Source organism: Vanessa cardui, chromosome 23 (genome assembly GCF_905220365.1).
Source record: "Vanessa cardui chromosome 23, ilVanCard2.1, whole genome shotgun sequence".
Classification (NCBI taxonomy): Eukaryota; Metazoa; Arthropoda; class Insecta; order Lepidoptera; family Nymphalidae; genus Vanessa; species Vanessa cardui.
In genome coordinates this window covers 9,200,196-9,220,435 of record NC_061145.1, presented here as the reverse complement: position 1 = coordinate 9,220,435, position 20,240 = coordinate 9,200,196, and the positions used below count along the sequence as shown (strand labels likewise).

The 20,240-nt window shown below is 47.2% G+C and overlaps 1 protein-coding gene across 1 annotated transcript; it reads left to right on the top strand.

Annotated features, from left to right (window-relative positions):
• Positions 1 to 80: 80 nt before the first annotated feature.
• On the top strand, positions 81 to 19,659 carry LOC124539643 (erythroid differentiation-related factor 1). Its single transcript, XM_047116943.1, has 16 exons — positions 81 to 272; positions 716 to 897; positions 1,466 to 1,574; positions 2,080 to 2,217; positions 2,660 to 2,795; positions 3,339 to 4,037; positions 4,480 to 4,625; positions 5,355 to 5,456; positions 5,882 to 6,010; positions 6,385 to 7,036; positions 7,270 to 7,437; positions 13,021 to 13,240; positions 15,248 to 15,428; positions 15,559 to 15,698; positions 16,249 to 16,406; positions 18,235 to 19,659. Exons 1-16 carry the CDS (start codon positions 231 to 233, stop codon positions 18,615 to 18,617), a joined length of 3,585 nt encoding a protein of 1,194 aa, XP_046972899.1. The 5' UTR covers positions 81 to 230; the 3' UTR covers positions 18,618 to 19,659.
• Positions 19,660 to 20,240: the final 581 nt, after the last annotated feature.

Genomic DNA, 20,240 nt, shown 5'->3' with positions numbered 1-20,240 from the left:
AAATCTTATAAAACGCAATAATAAGTATTTTATGACACACCATTCTTAAAAAACATAAGTTTGACATCAAATAAATACAGATAAAAATCTATGTTATTTTTTATTCTTGCAGCAGCTGCAGTGCCAAATATTTCAGAATTCAGTTGTATCTTGTAAAGTCTGACTGATTTTAAGTTTATACCACAAATACTGTTAGGAGTTTTTTTAGGAAAAATATTTACAAACTAATCATGGATGACCACGAGAAGGAGAATGAATGTAACCGTAATAAGGTAACATGATTTAAATCCGACAATGTTTACAAACTTCTCGCTTTCGTCTTCAATTTCGATATTCTAAAAATTCTCACATTTTCTAGAACATATGTCTGTCTTAACCCGCAATACAAAACAATAATAATAAATATATCTTAGCTTTAGATATTAATAGCCTAAGGCCTTAGCCGGAGTTTGATTATGATTTTTTAATCTTTTTACATGAATGAATGAATGAATATACTATTTAGTATATAATTATTCGTTATTGTAGATGCTTAAAAAAATATATTTAAAAAAAAAAACAATACAGATGATTAAAACAAACAGCCATATAATGTATATGTTGATTCTATATGAATTACATTATTGGAGAATAATATACCATGTAAGATAGAATAAACAAACCTAATTTTATAAACATTAAAATAATGTATGATAAATAAATGCATATTTTTTAGGACCGTAGCCCCTCTCCCGGTGTAAAGTCAACAGCGGTAGTCAAGTATACAGCATTTCAAAGTCCAGTGGGATATGCTAGACTACAATGTAATACAGATCTCAACCTGCCCCCTTCTAACTGGGGCGGGATTGACACATATGGCCTTAAACAGATTATTACGAGAGATAGTGGGCTTTCAAGGTATGGAACTTATGTAATTTGTCTTAGGAATGAGGATATAATAATAACAAAGGTACTGTTTTATTGTTATGTTATATGTAAGTATACAATAAACTATTCGTTAAATGTCTACTTTGGCAATTTTGTTTAATATTTCCCCTTTTTATTACAAAATTCTAACTTCAGTTGGGTTAATGTAATTGTCTCTTATTTTTACACAATATTATATAAATATAAGTAGTAACAACCATACCCCTGTACTACTCTGTACGTTCACTAAAGGGATAAAATGGGTTCCATGGTTGTGGCTTTTTAGTGGGTAATTCGGTGTGCTAGAGTGTACTACCGTCATGAGCACAGGTGAATCCCAAAGTGCTCTAAAGAGAAAAAAAATGGTTATAATTTAACCTACCTCTTTGAAACACTTATGCACCTGTATACCATTAGCAGTTAACACATACTCATTAGGTGATTAATCAGGTTGGTTTTGAGAATGAAATAATAGAGATTGCACCTGTTCTTATACAAAATATTGTGGATTAAAATATCTATATAATGTAAATAAATATTTAATTTTTTTTTTCAACAGTTTTAGGATGGCACATATGTTTCCTGATTGCGTCGGAGAAGTGGATGTTATTTCTGATGCGGAATGCATAAAAAAATTACTTAAATTGCCCTACCAGCCCAATGGAACAGTAAGTTAAAATTTAATTTTTATTTTAATGATTTTATTATTTTTTATTTCTTAGAGATCCTATAGAATATTTAACTATGAATTGAAATTAATTGACTTTATTATCTACTCTATGTCCATTCAAACAAGTTGCAATATTATTTTTAACTAGCTGTGCCCACAACCTTGGATGCTGTTTGAATTTAATAAAAAAAAAATATTGTAGCCTAAGTTATTCCTTATTTTATCAGTTATCTGTCAGTGAAAAATCAGTCCAGCCGTTCCAAAGATTAGCCAGAACAAACAGACAGAGAGACAAACTGATAAAAATTGTAAAAAATGTTATTTTCGTATATGTACCATGTATACATAGATATGCATTGAGTAAAAATGGGCTATTGTAATATAACAAACAGACTCTAATTATATTATATGTATAATAATATCAAGATATATTTGATATTGTTCAGAGTATAATGCTACTAAATTTTCTGTTATGATGTTAAGACATAATTTTATTGTTACAGGTGAGCATGATGGTCCACAGAGTAGAGAACACATTACTTTTGGATGATTTCGATGTTTATGAGTATCTCATGAAGTCGGAATGGTCTTGGCTGAAAGATTTCTTCTATGAAAACATTCTTAAAACTATGTCTGAAAAGGTTATATATATTTTTTTATCTTTTTATTTTACAATTATATAATTCGACACCAGACACTATTGAGCTGTCATTCTCGAAAAGTAAAAAATATTTTAACCTTTGCCTTATGTGATACCTGTATCTAAGTAAAACAAAAAATAAATAAAACATATTACAATATATAACAAAATGTTATAATAAGAATTTATGTAAACATAAACTAAATAAACTATAAGATGATAAATATTTAAAAAAAATTACTCAGTTAGTCTTTAAAATCCAAATAAAATACAAAAATCAATTTTAAGAATAAACAATTGTCGCCAATATCAATCATATTTAAAGAACATAAAAAAAAAATTACTGGCAGCTGAGACAGATACTATGCTTTTATACAGATTATGTGCTTTTGTTTTTTTTTCTGTTGTAAGGATAAAGGAATATCTTAACTATATAATTACAGGAACGTATGTCGTTGATGCTAGCCCCAAGTCCCAGCTCGGCCTTGCAGCTGACACATAAGTTCCTGTCTCACAGTGTCGTGGAGCGACCTCAGCCGTTACCCAGCGTCGTACCTCACACTCCTATGTGCTTAGCTGGTATGCTTATATTTATTTATCTATATATATATAATAACATGTCCTTATTCATTCATCATCTCCAAACGTAAACTTAGACGACCTCCGTGGTCGAGTGGTGTGTACACCGGTTTTCATGGGTACACCACTCTGAGATTGATTGTAAATTACCAAAAGCCACCATACCATTTTCTATATTGTCTTGGGTATGTGTCTAATTTCATCGAAATTCTGACACATGTGCATTCCAACAACCCGCATTGGAATAGCGCGGTGGAATATGTTCCAAAACCTCTCCTTAATGGAAGAGGAGGCCTTATCTCAGCAGTGGGAAATGTACAGGCTGTTACTTTACTACTTTTTTACTTTTGCTTATAAAAAGAGTAACTACTGAGTTTCTTGCCGGTTCTTCTCGGTAGAATCTACTTTCCGAACCGGTGGTAGCTTCACTTAATTGTAAAATGACGATTCAAAAGTGCTTATAAAAGTTTACTTGAATGAAGTTTATTTTTTATTTTGATTTTTATAAACTTGATCATATTCTAAATGTATAATATCCCAAAGGACCCTATCTCCCCGAACCCGAAACGAGACCGGAGGAGCCGGCCAACGAGAAGAGTTTCAACCGAAACGTTCTCTGGACCTTCGAAGACATACACATGTTGATCGGAAGCAATCTGCCCATATTCGGCGACAAGGACCGGCCCTGCGTCAGCCTCCGCCTGCGAGACGCCAGGGAACCCATAAACGTGCTCACGGGAATCGACTACTGGCTCGACAACTTGATGTGCAATGTCCCCGAAGTCCTAATGTGCTACCATCTCGACGGAATAGTCCAGAAGTACGAGCCCATGAAAACCGAAGAGTTACCCAACATGGAGAATTCGAGATTCTCGCCGAAAGTCATAAGAAACGTCGCCCAGAATATATTGTCGTTTCTGAAATCGAATGCGACGAAAGCGGGTCACACTTACTGGCTATTCAAGGGGCCCCATGATGACGTCGTCAAGTTGTATGACTTGACGTCACTCTGTCCAGACGACATGGACAACCCTTTCACGACGCCAGTTGCGATGCTCCTCTACCGAGTGGCCAGGAACATGCGGCTCATGAATCGTTCCAAACACGTGAGGCAGTTGTTGGAACACGTCGTGGAACTTTTACAGGAGGAACGGTACCCTCAGATAGTGGCCTCTTCGCACTACATGCTGGCAGATTTGTACGTGCCTGCGACTACTAATCCAGCTTGTCCCAATTTTAAAGGTGAGTTTCTTTTATAAGATATACTGCCATCTGATGGTGAGTGGTCACCGACTATTCCTTACATTGTTACCACGCCACGGATCTTTAGATCTCAGATGTTATGCACATTGTTTTACTAAACCTACTATTTGCAACATAACGTTACTATGTGTTTGATGGTAGAATTTACGGGTTCACACAAAGCCCGACTACATAAAAAAGAATTATAAATTGGATGATTTTTCATTTTTACTTGAGACACACCGCGCTTGATTAGTATTAAAAATATGGCATTAAAGAAAGTTGCAATAAGCTCTATCCCTTCTTCCAAAGAAGAAAAAGAAGGCATTATCTAGTTGTGATATATACAGACTATAGTTACTTTATATTTGTAATTATAATTTAAGTTTGGAACGTTGCAATGTTATGAATCAGTGCCTAAGCGGTACATTATTATTTCAAGATGAAAGTTCCGACTCCGAGGAGGAGTCCGACTTCGGAGACTACGCGGAGTTTCCCCCCCACACGAAGTCGGATGGAGACGGCGGTTCTGAACGAGACAAGGGCGACAACAACAATGTCGAGATCGTGAGCGAAGCCACGGACAAGGTAATTAATTTTGTTGTTTTTTTTGCAATTAAATCAAAACAAATGAAATCAATAATCTTTAATATTGTTCATGGTCATATGAAAGCGTTTCGTGTGACACACGATCGAAATCTTTGGATAAATCACAGTTGTATTTTGTTTATGTTACGAAAAATATCTCGTGTTATCATTTTACATATATTCCGTCTTCGGTTTTGATGTTTAAATTTTCGCTGCAAATGTACCCTTACACTCTCAACTTACTAAATATTCTGTGATATTGTGTTTGTGGGCATTGAAGTTTTAGTATAATTTAAAAAGTAGTAGGCCGAGCATTATGTTGAATCGGACAAAATCGTGGCATTTTGTAGTTATAGATATATAATCACATGAATTTATACTTGTGGTAGGGCTTTGTGTAAGCCCGCCTGGGTAGGTACCACCCACTCATCAGATATTCTACCGCTAAACAACAGTACGCAGTATTGTTGTGTTCCGGTTTGAAAGGTGAGTGAGCCAGTGTAACTACAGGTACAAGGGACATGACATCTTAGTTCCCAAGGTTGGTGGCGCATTGACGATGTAAGGGATAGTTAATATTTCTTACAGCGTATTTGTCTATGGTTGATGGTGACCAGTTATCATTACATGGCCCATATGCTACGCCGCCAACCTATTCCATAAAAAAAAGAATTATGTGTATGTTAGTAATATTTATTGTCAGTATTTTAATACGATTTGTGGTGACAGCGCGCGAGTGGCGGCGCGGCGCTGTCGCTGCAGCGGCGCGGCGACGGCGCGCGCGGCCTGGCGCTGCGCGACATCGGACACCGACGCTCCGCGCGACGCACAGTACGCACGCGCGCACGAACACGCGCACACACGCACACACACGTACACACGCACACTCACGCACGCACACATGCACACACGCACGCACGCACGAACACACGAACACGCACGCACGCACGAACACACGCACGCACGCACTAACACACGCACGCACACACGAACACACGCACGCACACACGCACGAACACACGCACGCACGCACGAACACACGCACGCACACACGAACACACGCACTCACGCACTCACGCATGCACTCATACATATCACCACTTCACCTAACTGCCGCCAAAGCTATGTGCCAGTTATATCTAGACCATCTTACAGGCTAGATATTAAACTAACAATTGAATACAAGATTAAGCGACATTTATTACCTTAGCACTTAAACTAAGATTATCTGTGTATAATAGTGCATATGTTTTCAGAATGAAAAAATCAAAACAGACGACAATAAGGGCTTGGGCCTCGAACCAGCGACCCGCTGCGGAAGGGCGCTGAAGCACGCTCTCAAAGGGCTCAAGGCCTTGCATCACCTCACTATCGATAAATCGAAGGTATTTTACATTTTAAGTTTATTTTATTTTTATTCATTTGAAATAATCAAACATTCTTAAACGTTCAAAATAAGTCAATAATGCAACTTTAAAAATTGATTTAAAAAAAGTATCAACACAAATTTCGCTTTTTCTCCTGATTTTTTAAAAATGCTTAAACACTAGTTATCAATATGAAAAAAAAACTATCGGCCCAAATTGAAATATTTAGCTTATTTTGATAATACAATAATATTCACCTTTGTGTAACGCATATGGGGGTTAAAATTATCGCAAAGAGTCACCCCCTATCACCTCCTATATCACAATATATAGCCCTGTCTGTTCTGTAATCTGTAATTTTTTGTAACTTTGATTAATATATTTATTGAAAGGAAGAAGAACGCGAGCGTCTCAGACAGCAGATCATAATTGAAGAGCAACATCCCAAAATGGCAAACCCCTATGAACCCATTTCAATGAACTACGAGCCGCTGAAAAGCAAAAAGGACGCGAAGGAACACGTGTCGCGTAGTCGGAGACGCAAGAGGGAGAGGAAAAATACGGACAAATCCGGAAACTGCTTGATAGAATCCAAATCTAACATAGACAAGAACGCCATACTAGTTAGGAAGGAGAATAACACGTTACCGAACTGGCACGAACCAAACAGAGATGACAATTTCGCTTGGAAACTCCATTTGAAGACTTTACTGTACGAAAAAATATGTCTCGCTTATGCGACATTGGCGGAATACAGCTACTCACACGAACAGTTCGGCTTTTCACTCAAGTACATAGATTTGGCCAGCAAATGTCAAAAGTTGTTGAGTAACATGATTATTAAAAGTCGCGTCGTAGATGCTGGCTGTCTCATCGGTCGAGTTGGTGACAATTTCTTCCAACTCAGCAAACACTGGGCCAGCTTGGAACAGTTCAAGAAGCAATTCGAAACCGATCACGATATCGACGGTCAGATAAAAGTAGAGATCGAGAACGATATGGCGGAGGAGATCGATGGAGATGCGGGAGATGAGTTTGAATTAGGTGAGTCGATTTTTTAATATTGGAACCTCACCATCCGTTACTCTGATGGTATACTGGGATGATTTACTTTTACGTACAACTGTCATTTATCTCTGAATGTGTGTTGTTAAATTAGTAAACTAACGTTCAGTGGGTAGTTTAGGCATATCATTTATACCTGAATTTTGAATTCTGATGCAGTCAAGTATAAATGTTAAATTCCCTTTATTTTCATTAACAATATTTGGTTTCAGAGATCGCGCTCCCGCTGAGCGAGACGGAGGCGATGTTGTCGTCGTGCCGCTACTACGAGCGCGCCGAGCGGGCGGCCGCTGACGTCACGCACAAGCGCGACGAGCTGCTGCGCCGCCGCGCCTCCGTCTGCAACGAGCTCGCCGTGCGCTACATGCACGACGCGCAGCGTGAGTACGCCCCACACTCCCGCGACGCGCCGCCGTGCGCTACATGCACGACGCGCAGCGTGAGTACGCCCCACACTCCCGCGACGCGCCGCCGTGCGCTACATGCACGACGCGCAGCGTGAGTACGCCCCACACTCCCGCGACGCGCCGCCGTGCGCTACATGCACGACGCGCAGCGTGAGTACGCCCCACACTCCCGCGACGCGCCGCCGTGCGCTACATGCACGACGCGCAGCGTGAGTACGCCGCACACTCCCGCGACGCGCCGCCGTGCGCTACATGCACGACGCGCAGCGTGAGTACGCCGCACACTCCCGCGACGCGCCGCCGTGCGCTACATGCACGACGCGCAGCGTGAGTACGCCGCACACTCCCGCGACGCGCCGCCGTGCGCTACATGCACGACGCGCAGCGTGAGTACGCCGCACACTCCCGCGACGCGCCGCCGTGCGCTACATGCACGACGCGCAGCGTGAGTACGCCGCACACTCCCGCGACGCGCCGCCGTGCGCTACATGCACGACGCGCAGCGTGAGTACGCCGCACACTCCCGCGACGCGCCGCCGTGCGCTACATGCACGACGCGCAGCGTGAGTACGCCGCACACTCCCGCGACGCGCCGCCGTGCGCTACATGCACGACGCGCAGCGTGAGTACGCCGCACACTCCCGCGACGCGCCGCCGTGCGCTACATGCACGACGCGCAGCGTGAGTACGCCGCACACTCCCGCGACGCGCCGCCGTGCGCTACATGCACGACGCGCAGCGTGAGTACGCCGCACACTCCCGCGACGCGCCGCCGTGCGCTACATGCACGACGCGCAGCGTGAGTACGCCGCACACTCCCGCGACGCGCCGCCGTGCGCTACATGCACGACGCGCAGCGTGAGTACGCCGCACACTCCCGCGACGCGCCCGCCGTGCGCTACATGCACGACGCGCAGCGTGAGTACGCCGCACACTCCCGCGACGCGCCGCCGTGCGCTACATGCACGACGCGCAGCGTGAGTACGCCGCACACTCCCGCGACGCGCCGCCGTGCGCTACATGCACGACGCGCAGCGTGAGTACGCCGCACACTCCCGCGACGCGCCGCCGTGCGCTACATGCACGACGCGCAGCGTGAGTACGCCGCACACTCCCGCGACGCGCCGCCGTGCGCTACATGCACGACGCGCAGCGTGAGTACGCCGCACACTCCCGCGACGCGCCGCCGTGCGCTACATGCACGACGCGCAGCGTGAGTACGCCGCACACTCCCGCGACGCGCCGCCGTGCGCTACATGCACGACGCGCAGCGTGAGTACGCCGCACACTCCCGCGACGCGCCGCCGTGCGCTACATGCACGACGCGCAGCGTGAGTACGCCGCACACTCCCGCGACGCGCCGCCGTGCGCTACATGCACGACGCGCAGCGTGAGTACGCCGCACACTCCCGCGACGCGCCGCCGTGCGCTACATGCACGACGCGCAGCGTGAGTACGCCGCACACTCCCGCGACGCGCCGCCGTGCGCTACATGCACGACGCGCAGCGTGAGTACGCCCCACACTCCCGCGACGCGCCGCCGTGCGCTACATGCACGACGCGCAGCGTGAGTACGCCGCACACTCCCGCGACGCGCCGCCGTGCGCTACATGCACGACGCGCAGCGTGAGTACGCCGCACACTCCCGCGACGCGCCGCCGTGCGCTACATGCACGACGCGCAGCGTGAGTACGCCGCACACTCCCGCGACGCGCCGCCGTGCGCTACATGCACGACGCGCAGCGTGAGTACGCCGCACACTCCCGCGACGCGCCGCCGTGCGCTACATGCACGACGCGCAGCGTGAGTACGCCGCACACTCCCGCGACGCGCCGCCGTGCGCTACATGCACGACGCGCAGCGTGAGTACGCCGCACACTCCCGCGACGCGCCGCCGTGCGCTACATGCACGACGCGCAGCGTGAGTACGCCGCACACTCCCGCGACGCGCCGCCGTGCGCTACATGCACGACGCGCAGCGTGAGTACGCCGCACACTCCCGCGACGCGCCGCCGTGCGCTACATGCACGACGCGCAGCGTGAGTACGCCGCACACTCCCGCGACGCGCCGCCGTGCGCTACATGCACGACGCGCAGCGTGAGTACGCCGCACACTCCCGCGACGCGCCGCCGTGCGCTACATGCACGACGCGCAGCGTGAGTACGCCGCACACTCCCGCGACGCGCCGCCGTGCGCTACATGCACGACGCGCAGCGTGAGTACGCCGCACACTCCCGCGACGCGCCGCCGTGCGCTACATGCACGACGCGCAGCGTGAGTACGCCCCACACTCCCGCGACGCGCCGCCGTGCGCTACATGCACGACGCGCAGCGTGAGTACGCCGCACACTCCCGCGACGCGCCGCCGTGCGCTACATGCACGACGCGCAGCGTGAGTACGCCCCACACTCCCGCGACGCGCTGCCGTGCGCTACATGCACGACGCGCAGCGTGAGTACGCCGCACACTCCCGCGACGCGCCGCCGTGCGCTACATGCACGACGCGCAGCGTGAGTACGCCGCACACTCCCGCGACGCGCCGCCGTGCGCTACATGCACGACGCGCAGCGTGAGTACGCCGCACACTCCCGCGACGCGCCGCCGTGCGCTACATGCACGACGCGCAGCGTGAGTACGCCGCACACTCCCGCGACGCGCCGCCGTGCGCTACATGCACGACGCGCAGCGTGAGTACGCCCCACACTCCCGCGACGCGCCGCCGTGCGCTACATGCACGACGCGCAGCGTGAGTACGCCGCACACTCCCGCGACGCGCCGCCGTGCGCTACATGCACGACGCGCAGCGTGAGTACGCCCCACACTCCCGCGACGCGCCGCCGTGCGCTACATGCACGACGCGCAGCGTGAGTACGCCCCACACTCCCGCGACGCGCCGCCGTGCGCTACATGCACGACGCGCAGCGTGAGTACGCCGCACACTCCCGCGACGCGCCGCCGTGCGCTACATGCACGACGCGCAGCGTGAGTACGCCGCACACTCCCGCGACGCGCCGCCGTGCGCTACATGCACGACGCGCAGCGTGAGTACGCCGCACACTCCCGCGACGCGCCGCCGTGCGCTACATGCACGACGCGCAGCGTGAGTACGCCGCACACTCCCGCGACGCGCCGCCGTGCGCTACATGCACGACGCGCAGCGTGAGTACGCCGCACACTCCCGCGACGCGCCGCCGTGCGCTACATGCACGACGCGCAGCGTGAGTACGCCGCACACTCCCGCGACGCGCCGCCGTGCGCTACATGCACGACGCGCAGCGTGAGTACGCCGCACACTCCCGCGACGCGCCGCCGTGCGCTACATGCACGACGCGCAGCGTGAGTACGCCCCACACTCCCGCGACGCGCCGCCGTGCGCTACATGCACGACGCGCAGCGTGAGTACGCCGCACACTCCCGCGACGCGCCGCCGTGCGCTACATGCACGACGCGCAGCGTGAGTACGCCGCACACTCCCGCGACGCGCCGCCGTGCGCTACATGCACGACGCGCAGCGTGAGTACGCCGCACACTCCCGCGACGCGCCGCCGTGCGCTACATGCACGACGCGCAGCGTGAGTACGCCGCACACTCCCGCGACGCGCCGCCGTGCGCTACATGCACGACGCGCAGCGTGAGTACGCCGCACACTCCCGCGACGCGCCGCCGTGCGCTACATGCACGACGCGCAGCGTGAGTACGCCGCACACTCCCGCGACGCGCCGCCGTGCGCTACATGCACGACGCGCAGCGTGAGTACGCCGCACACTCCCGCGACGCGCCGCCGTGCGCTACATGCACGACGCGCAGCGTGAGTACGCCGCACACTCCCGCGACGCGCCGCCGTGCGCTACATGCACGACGCGCAGCGTGAGTACGCCGCACACTCCCGCGACGCGCCGCCGTGCGCTACATGCACGACGCGCAGCGTGAGTACGCCGCACACTCCCGCGACGCGCCGCCGTGCGCTACATGCACGACGCGCAGCGTGAGTACGCCGCACACTCCCGCGACGCGCCGCCGTGCGCTACATGCACGACGCGCAGCGTGAGTACGCCGCACACTCCCGCGACGCGCCGCCGTGCGCTACATGCACGACGCGCAGCGTGAGTACGCCCCACACTCCCGCGACGCGCCGCCGTGCGCTACATGCACGACGCGCAGCGTGAGTACGCCGCACACTCCCGCGACGCGCCGCCGTGCGCTACATGCACGACGCGCAGCGTGAGTACGCCCCACACTCCCGCGACGCGCTGCCGTGCGCTACATGCACGACGCGCAGCGTGAGTACGCCGCACACTCCCGCGACGCGCCGCCGTGCGCTACATGCACGACGCGCAGCGTGAGTACGCCGCACACTCCCGCGACGCGCCGCCGTGCGCTACATGCACGACGCGCAGCGTGAGTACGCCGCACACTCCCGCGACGCGCCGCCGTGCGCTACATGCACGACGCGCAGCGTGAGTACGCCGCACACTCCCGCGACGCGCCGCCGTGCGCTACATGCACGACGCGCAGCGTGAGTACGCCCCACACTCCCGCGACGCGCCGCCGTGCGCTACATGCACGACGCGCAGCGTGAGTACGCCGCACACTCCCGCGACGCGCCGCCGTGCGCTACATGCACGACGCGCAGCGTGAGTACGCCCCACACTCCCGCGACGCGCCGCCGTGCGCTACATGCACGACGCGCAGCGTGAGTACGCCCCCACACTCCCGCGACGCGCCGCCGTGCGCTACATGCACGACGCGCAGCGTGAGTACGCCGCACACTCCCGCGACGCGCCGCCGTGCGCTACATGCACGACGCGCAGCGTGAGTACGCCGCACACTCCCGCGACGCGCCGCCGTGCGCTACATGCACGACGCGCAGCGTGAGTACGCCGCACACTCCCGCGACGCGCCGCCGTGCGCTACATGCACGACGCGCAGCGTGAGTACGCCGCACACTCCCGCGACGCGCCGCCGTGCGCTACATGCACGACGCGCAGCGTGAGTACGCCGCACACTCCCGCGACGCGCCGCCGTGCGCTACATGCACGACGCGCAGCGTGAGTACGCCGCACACTCCCGCGACGCGCCGCCGTGCGCTACATGCACGACGCGCAGCGTGAGTACGCCGCACACTCCCGCGACGCGCCGCCGTGCGCTACATGCACGACGCGCAGCGTGAGTACGCCGCACACTCCCGCGACGCGCCGCCGTGCGCTACATGCACGACGCGCAGCGTGAGTACGCCCCACACTCCCGCGACGCGCCGCCGTGCGCTACATGCACGACGCGCAGCGTGAGTACGCCCCACACTCCCGCGACGCGCCGCCGTGCGCTACATGCACGACGCGCAGCGTGAGTACGCCCCACACTCCCGCGACGCGCCGCCGTGCGCTACATGCACGACGCGCAGCGTGAGTACGCCCCACACTCCCGCGCGCGACGTGTACATCTTGCGGTTATATCGCTACCTTTATAAGTTTAATTTATAGTTATTTTTAACACATATTAAAAAAATAAGTTGCAGTATATATTTTGATTTAATATAAATATACTTGCCCCTACAGAGATCTACATCAAATACGTAGAAGAAGCAGACCAAAACGATCCCAAAGTGAAGCTGCTCCAAGAGCAGTTCCTGACGTTCTCCCGCCGCTCGTCCGAGTGCCTCGACGAGGCCACGACGATATTCGAGCAAGTCAAGGACGTGCCCAACTTAGCCCTCCTGTACTGCAACAAGGCGCGGTACATGAGGTTCAAAGCTCACTGCGACCAGGGAAGCTTTAAGTGAGTCAAACTATATTAACTATATATAAAATATACCGATAACCAATGTTTAGTTTGTATTTCATCATGGAGAGCTTTCTTAGATGATGTGTATTTAATAATAATAATAAAGAAGTTTATTCGCCAAGCATAGAGGATGTTAACAATTTTCTTACTACTAAATAAAAATAACACAGAAGAAAAAAAAAAAAACACATTAATCTATGCTGGTAAAAAGGTCGTAGACTCAGTTCACTAGTTATTTTATACTAACAAAGTTTAGAAGAAAATAAATATATATAGGGTAACAAAAAAATTGTGATAAATTTGAAGTTAGTAGTGGGCTGCCTGAGATAACATTTTGTACAGTCAGCGTCAAAAAATTAGAGACACTCAGGGTATTCAAATAATTAGACGCAACCAAAAAGTCAATAATATCGGTACAAGCAAAGTTTCAACAATATACGCGCTCAAAAAGTCGAGACGTTTAAAACGTCATATAGGTCGTCTCAGTCAAACCGCCATAAATATGGTTACAGTCATCTCGCCAATGTTGTTTGTTTTTTTAAAAAAATCGTGCATAGCCGTTTGCGACACTTGATTCCCAAACCAGCCAAATCTAATCTATATGAGTAAAATTTTCGGGAAGCGCTTTATACATCATAATATTAAATTTTATATTAAAAAAAAAACGAAATGCTATTTAGACGAAATTCTGATAATTCTAGAATTGTTATTTTGGGAATATCGTCGAAAATCATTTCTTGTCTAACGGAATCGAAAAAATACTTTTGACGGAGTGTGAAATGGAGTTGGCTGATTTGCGAATTAAAGCATTATTATATTGTAAGCAATAAACTGTTGACTTAAAATAGATTTTAACCTCTCATTAATTGGTAAATGAGAATTCGATTATTTATATATTTATATATCTCAAGGAGCAAGAGTGCTTATCTATTATTCTATATCATGATCATTTCAAAAAATAAATTGCAATTTTTATACTAAAACAAGTATTTCAGTTTACTTGTATACCTAATTAAAATGAAAACATTCCACTTTAACGACAAAATGAGCACTTTCGATCAAATTACTTTCGAACGCACAGAACACTAAAAACTCTCGTCGAATGTAAAAAAACAAACATTTTTAGCTCTAATTATTTTTATTTATTTAACTAAAATCGTGTATAGCCGCCATCTGCTAAAATTACGCCAGAAAGATGTCTTCGCATTAATTGTACCGCATTGTAGCAAAAATTGTTCCTCTCATGGACTCCCAAATTTCTTCGACGTGAGTCCTTAAATTTGCGGTAGTTCTTGCCCGCGCACTGCCCCGTACCTGAACCAATTTGCCCCACAAATTCTCGATCGTGTTTAGGTTAGGTTAAGCAGGTTTATCGGCACCGAAATCGAAATTAACTACAAATCCCTATTACCTGCCAAGTAATTCTCTATAAAATATCTGTTACGGAGACACCTTCCTTCTTTAAAAATATAATTCGATGTTTTGTGGTGCAATAATGCGATATGTAGACATATCTAAGCATGAAACGCTATTATAATACTGCTACTAACTTCAATATTGCACTTGATATTGATATAACTGATAGATAATTGACATGCAATGACAAATAAAAGAATGACATGTAAACAATACTAGATTGCCTAAAGAGGTTTTCATCTTTGGGAAGCCGGTTATGTCTATAATTCATCTTTGGGAAGCCGGTTATGTCTATAATATGCTAGTTTTCTAATGTGTTCCGTATTTTTGAACACTTAGAATGCTTGGATACCATTGGCGAGATGACTGTAACCATATTTATGGCGGTTTGACTGAGACGACCTATATGACGTTTTAAACGTCTCGACTTTTTGAGCGCGTATATTGTTGACAACAATAAGGAAACTTTGCTTGTACCGATATTATTGACTTTTTGGTTGCGTCTAATTATTTGAATACCCTGAGTGTCTCTAATTTTTTGACGCTGACTGTACAAAAAAAAAACTGAAATTTGAATCGAATCAGCTCGGAGAAGCGAAGCCTATACAGCCAGGCGGAGGAGTTGTACTCATCGGCGCTGAAGCTTCTCGGGCCGCGCGAGTCGTGCGGCGCCGTCTCCGTGTGGGACCTGGTCTCCTGGGAGCTGTCCTGCCACCTCTACACCCGGGCCGTGCTCATGCAGGACTGCCCCAGTATATACGCAAATGTGAGTCTAGAAGATAAGGAAATTTATTTTAATTAAATAAGATGAAAAGTTAAGCGTCTATTGTCGTCCGAAATTAAGGGATTCATTTTTTTACAAAAAAAAGGTTTATGCTATCTGTGCTATTCTGCAGGAGGTGACAGAAGTGGCGGACGCGTTCAGACACGCTTTAAAGTACTGCCCGCTGAGCCCCGGGCCGAGGCAGTACCTGTACCAGTTCCGAGCCGCCATGATATACCACCGGCTGGGCTCGCTCTACCACTCGCAGTACAGGTGAGTGTGAACAGAGCGCGCAGAGTGCTTGTATTCATGTGTGAGAGATTGTCTATGCGAGACGCATGTGTGTGTCGGCGCGGATCCAGTGTGGTGCGTGTACGCGTGTGTACACGTGTGTACGTGTGCGTGGGTGTCTATGCGTGTGTTTGCGTGCGTGTTGGAGCAGAATGAGTGTAGTGTGTGTACTCGTGATTACACATGTGTACATGTGCTTGCGTGTGTGTACGTGTGTGTCGGCATGGCGCGAGTGTAGTAGGTGTACGCGTGCGTGCGTTTGTATCGGCGCGGAGCGAGTGTAGTGTGTGTACACGTGTGTACGTATGCGTGTGTGTGTTGAGTGTGTGTGTCGGCGCGGAGTGAGTGTAGTGTGCGTGCGTGTGTGTGCGTGCGTGTCGGCGTGGAGCGAATGTAGTAGTTGTACGCGTGGGTGCGTGTGTATCGGCGCGGAGCAAGTGTCGTGAGTGTACGCGTGTGTACACGTGTGTATGTGTGCGAGCGTGTGTGTGCGTGCGTGTCGGAGCGGAACGAGTGTAGTGCGCGTGCGCAGGGCGACGGCGGCGGAGGGCGCGCGGCGGCGCGGGCTGCTGCTGGCCACGTGCGCGCAGTACGAGCGCGCGGCGCTGCAGTTCGCGGCGCTGGAGGACGCCGCCATGTTCCTCACCGTGCGCCTGGAGCACGTGGCCGCGCTCGAGGCGCACGCCGCCGGTACGAGCGCGCTTACACACACCTTAGGGGTTGTCCATTAATCACGTGATCGTTTTTTAGCATTTTTTAACCCTCCCTCCCCCATTGGTGATACGTAGTGAGGTTTAAGACCACCCCCCCTCCCCCTTCTCAACATCACGTGTATTTTTAATACCTACAACGAATCTTAAAATTTTCTGAATATTATCTTAATTTAAATACCGATGTAAACTATAATCTTATTTTATTCTGAAATTAAGGTCCATATTTGTTTAAAAATCGCGCATTTTTATTTACAAAAGAAAACTTATATCTAACATTACAGTTATCCGTTAGTTAAGTTGACTCCCAAAAAAATGTTTTAATAATTCCTCAGTTTTCATTTAATTGAAGAATATAAGTTCATCAATTTTAAAATCCAATAATTAATTGAAAAATAATATCACTATCTAAATATAAAGAAAATTAAATTAAAAATACACGAAATAAAATTCAGTAAATAATGTCAAAAAATATTTATATTACATTAAAAATAATTTCTAACTATAGAAAATAAAAATATATATTACCTGTATTCGCCACGTAAATTGAGATGAGTTGGCAATGCGTCACGCAAATCACGCGATTAAATTATATGGTCCTATTAGAGTATGTTTAAGTAGGATAAAGTTATTTTATGGCGTATCGCTGTGAGACAATAGTATTATCTCGTGTCTATATGTAGCATTTCATGTTCAAATAAAGTTATAAATAGAACAGAGGGCTTTGTAAATAATTATTAATAACTTTACGTAAATTTCATCGTCTTGGTGTTAAAAGAGCCAAAGTACATTCTTGAGTAAAATGTATAGAATGTTTATGGAGTAAGAAAGTCTATATGCCTAATACGTGTATATTACGTTTGAGAAAATACGAGTATTTCAATTTTTCTTGCTAAAAAAAACCATTTTAAACATCAAATTTAATACAAAATGTTGATGAGGAACTAAAGTTTAAAATCTGTAGAGGCAAATGGCTCATCTGGTGGTAGGTGGTCAGTGCCCATAAACATGCTGTAAGAAATATTAACTAACCAACAACCAACCTATATATAACTATTGACAAACGCCTATATCGCCTAATAGACGCATAACGATTAAACCCCTTCTCTATACTGATATTATAAATGTGAAAATAACCCTGACTGTCTGTATGTCTTTTTGTCTGTCGCTTTTTCACTACTAAACCAATGAACCGAATTTGATGAAATTTGGTGTGAAGCTAACTTGAACTCTAAGGAAGAACATAGCCTACTTTTAACACTTGCCTAACCCTTAACTAACACTATATAGACCGGGAGATGATAATGACTAAATATTCTTCAGGGGTAAAAGGAAAATGATGGTCGTAGTACTCGCACTGGCGGCCCAATCGCGTGGGCATTTATCGAACGCATCCGGAAAATAACGAGTGTCGAACGATTTGTTCCAAAAAAATGCTTGTATTTTCAGATAGTTGAAAAAAAAGAAGTAGGCGGTAGCGTAATGCCATACTTCTCGGTTGTGGCTTACAGCCCGCCATACCGACGCGAATACATTAATTTAAATAAAACAATTCAACCATTTGTACCAGGCTAATTTTTGCACAGCTAATCATCGTCGAGTAGTCATTCACGAAAATCACCTTGCCATACTTTTCCGAGAGTTCCCAATGGCCGCCATACCACTGCAAAAGAGCCGCCATACTGGTACAAATGACCAAATATTTTGTGTCCTCATCTCCCGGTATACTAAGTAAAGCCACGGGCGATAACTAGTAATTAATAAACGCACATAAAATAATGTTCAATTAACGTTGTCTCTTATTACAGTTTCGCCGAATCTCAAACTAAAGGCACTTCAGAACGCGATAGAGTTACTGAGGCAGTGTCATTCCATAATGAAGGTGTTGAAGGATCGCGATCCCGACGACCACAAGGAAGTCCCGAAGTCCGAAGACGGTGACGAGAAAACGCTGAAAGACGAACACAGTCTCCTGTGCCTCTACGAGAACAGATTGAATTTCATACTAAAGAGCATCATACAGTACTGCAGGTCGAAATCGAATAAGGATTACGAGAAAATGACCGTAATGTACAAGAAGTTGTACTGCGCCAGCTTGAAGATTAAAAAGTCAGATAATGTCAGATTGTACGCGGCCAGTATCTGCGACGTGCTCACGGCTATGGACGAAATCAGCAAGGAGTTCGAATAGATATCACTCAATTAAAAAAGCAATGCGTCGAATTATGTTTCATCTATACAACTTATACGTGCAACTAAGATCTATGTATATAAGATCTACCTATGATGAGATTGATTTATTTATCTATCTTCATCAGTAAGGAGTGGGAATATTGGTTGTGTTTAGAATTGTGGGTATTTGCTTCGGAACTACTATTGTAGGACTGCCTACTGCAATCGTTTAGGAGATATTATAGAGCAGACCAATGTGTGCAATAATGTTTAACTCACACACACATTGACACACTCCCAGACAGTGTCGAAGAGCTTTCTCCCACGAGCTATATTGGTGCTTATACAAGGCAAAGTCAAAAACTTGGACATAAAAAGTCAATGATGTTGTTGACCCTACCCCAAATCGAGATCAAGACCTATGAACCTGTAGACCGTATAACGTGACTACGTTATACAGTCTAAGGCATCTCTAGTATTTTCTAATGTCGTTATTTGATGTAAAACATCTATTGGTGCGTCTAAACTATACCACTTTGTTGCTATATAATTGTTATACATTAATAAGAAAAAATATTTTATTAACGATAATCTGTTTTTATTTATTTCATCCATATATATTGCTTTTATTTTATTAAAAAAAAAACAACGAAACAACAGATATACGGAGCGCACGAAACAATATTGTGAAGCAACAAAAGTGAATACGAAGTCAAAGTGAATACAAGTTCTAGATGTGCGTAACGTCGGCCTTTTTTGTTTGTACGTCAAAGGTGTTGCCACTTTAATTAATAATTATTGACGTATTTATTGCCTCAATAAATACACATACTGCGAGGATTTATAATCTGAGATGAAATACTTTATTAATTATAATATACACCCAGTGACGATTCCATTTTCAAATTGTCTTAATCTCAAAAAAAAAAAAATACAAAACACACAGAACCATAAAGCGTTATCTTTAAAAGACTTTACAATTAAGCGAATCTCTTTATAAGTCGTGTAAATAATTTAAATGTTTTGTAAATAAAGTGTTTTGTTTTCAAATGTTTACACGTGATTTTGTTTTATTTGCCATGTTTAATATTTACTATTTTCACGAGACTACTGAACCTCTGACGCATTAACGCCCTGCACTTTTATTGTTTACGCCACGTGATAGTTGTTTTAATGATAATTATGACGTCTTTTGACGTCTAAGTGAAAACCCTTTTAAACCACCAGTCACCTTAAGATCTATTTTCGTGTGCTCAGTATGAGCGATAATCTGCTTTACCGATCGAGAATGACGTATTGCGTCGCAATTATTTGATGTTTAGATTCAAAAGGTACTAAGAGTTTAAGACTTGATAAACGAATGAAGTTGGAAATTGACGAAGGTTTTCTCATTCTGTCTGTACATAAAACTTATCTTATCGAAGAAGTTCACTCAGTTCAGTGGAGTGCGAGAACATTCTTAATAGGTGATCGCGGGTCCATCATCATCATACAACCACTGTATTTTCATGTACTTTGAAAACCAGCATGTGTCTAATTTCGATGAAATGCTGCCAGATTGTATTCCATTTAGCTTCAAACATATTTCACCTTAAGTAATATTTTAATTGAATGAGGAAAATCTATTTTTCGTTACCAGATC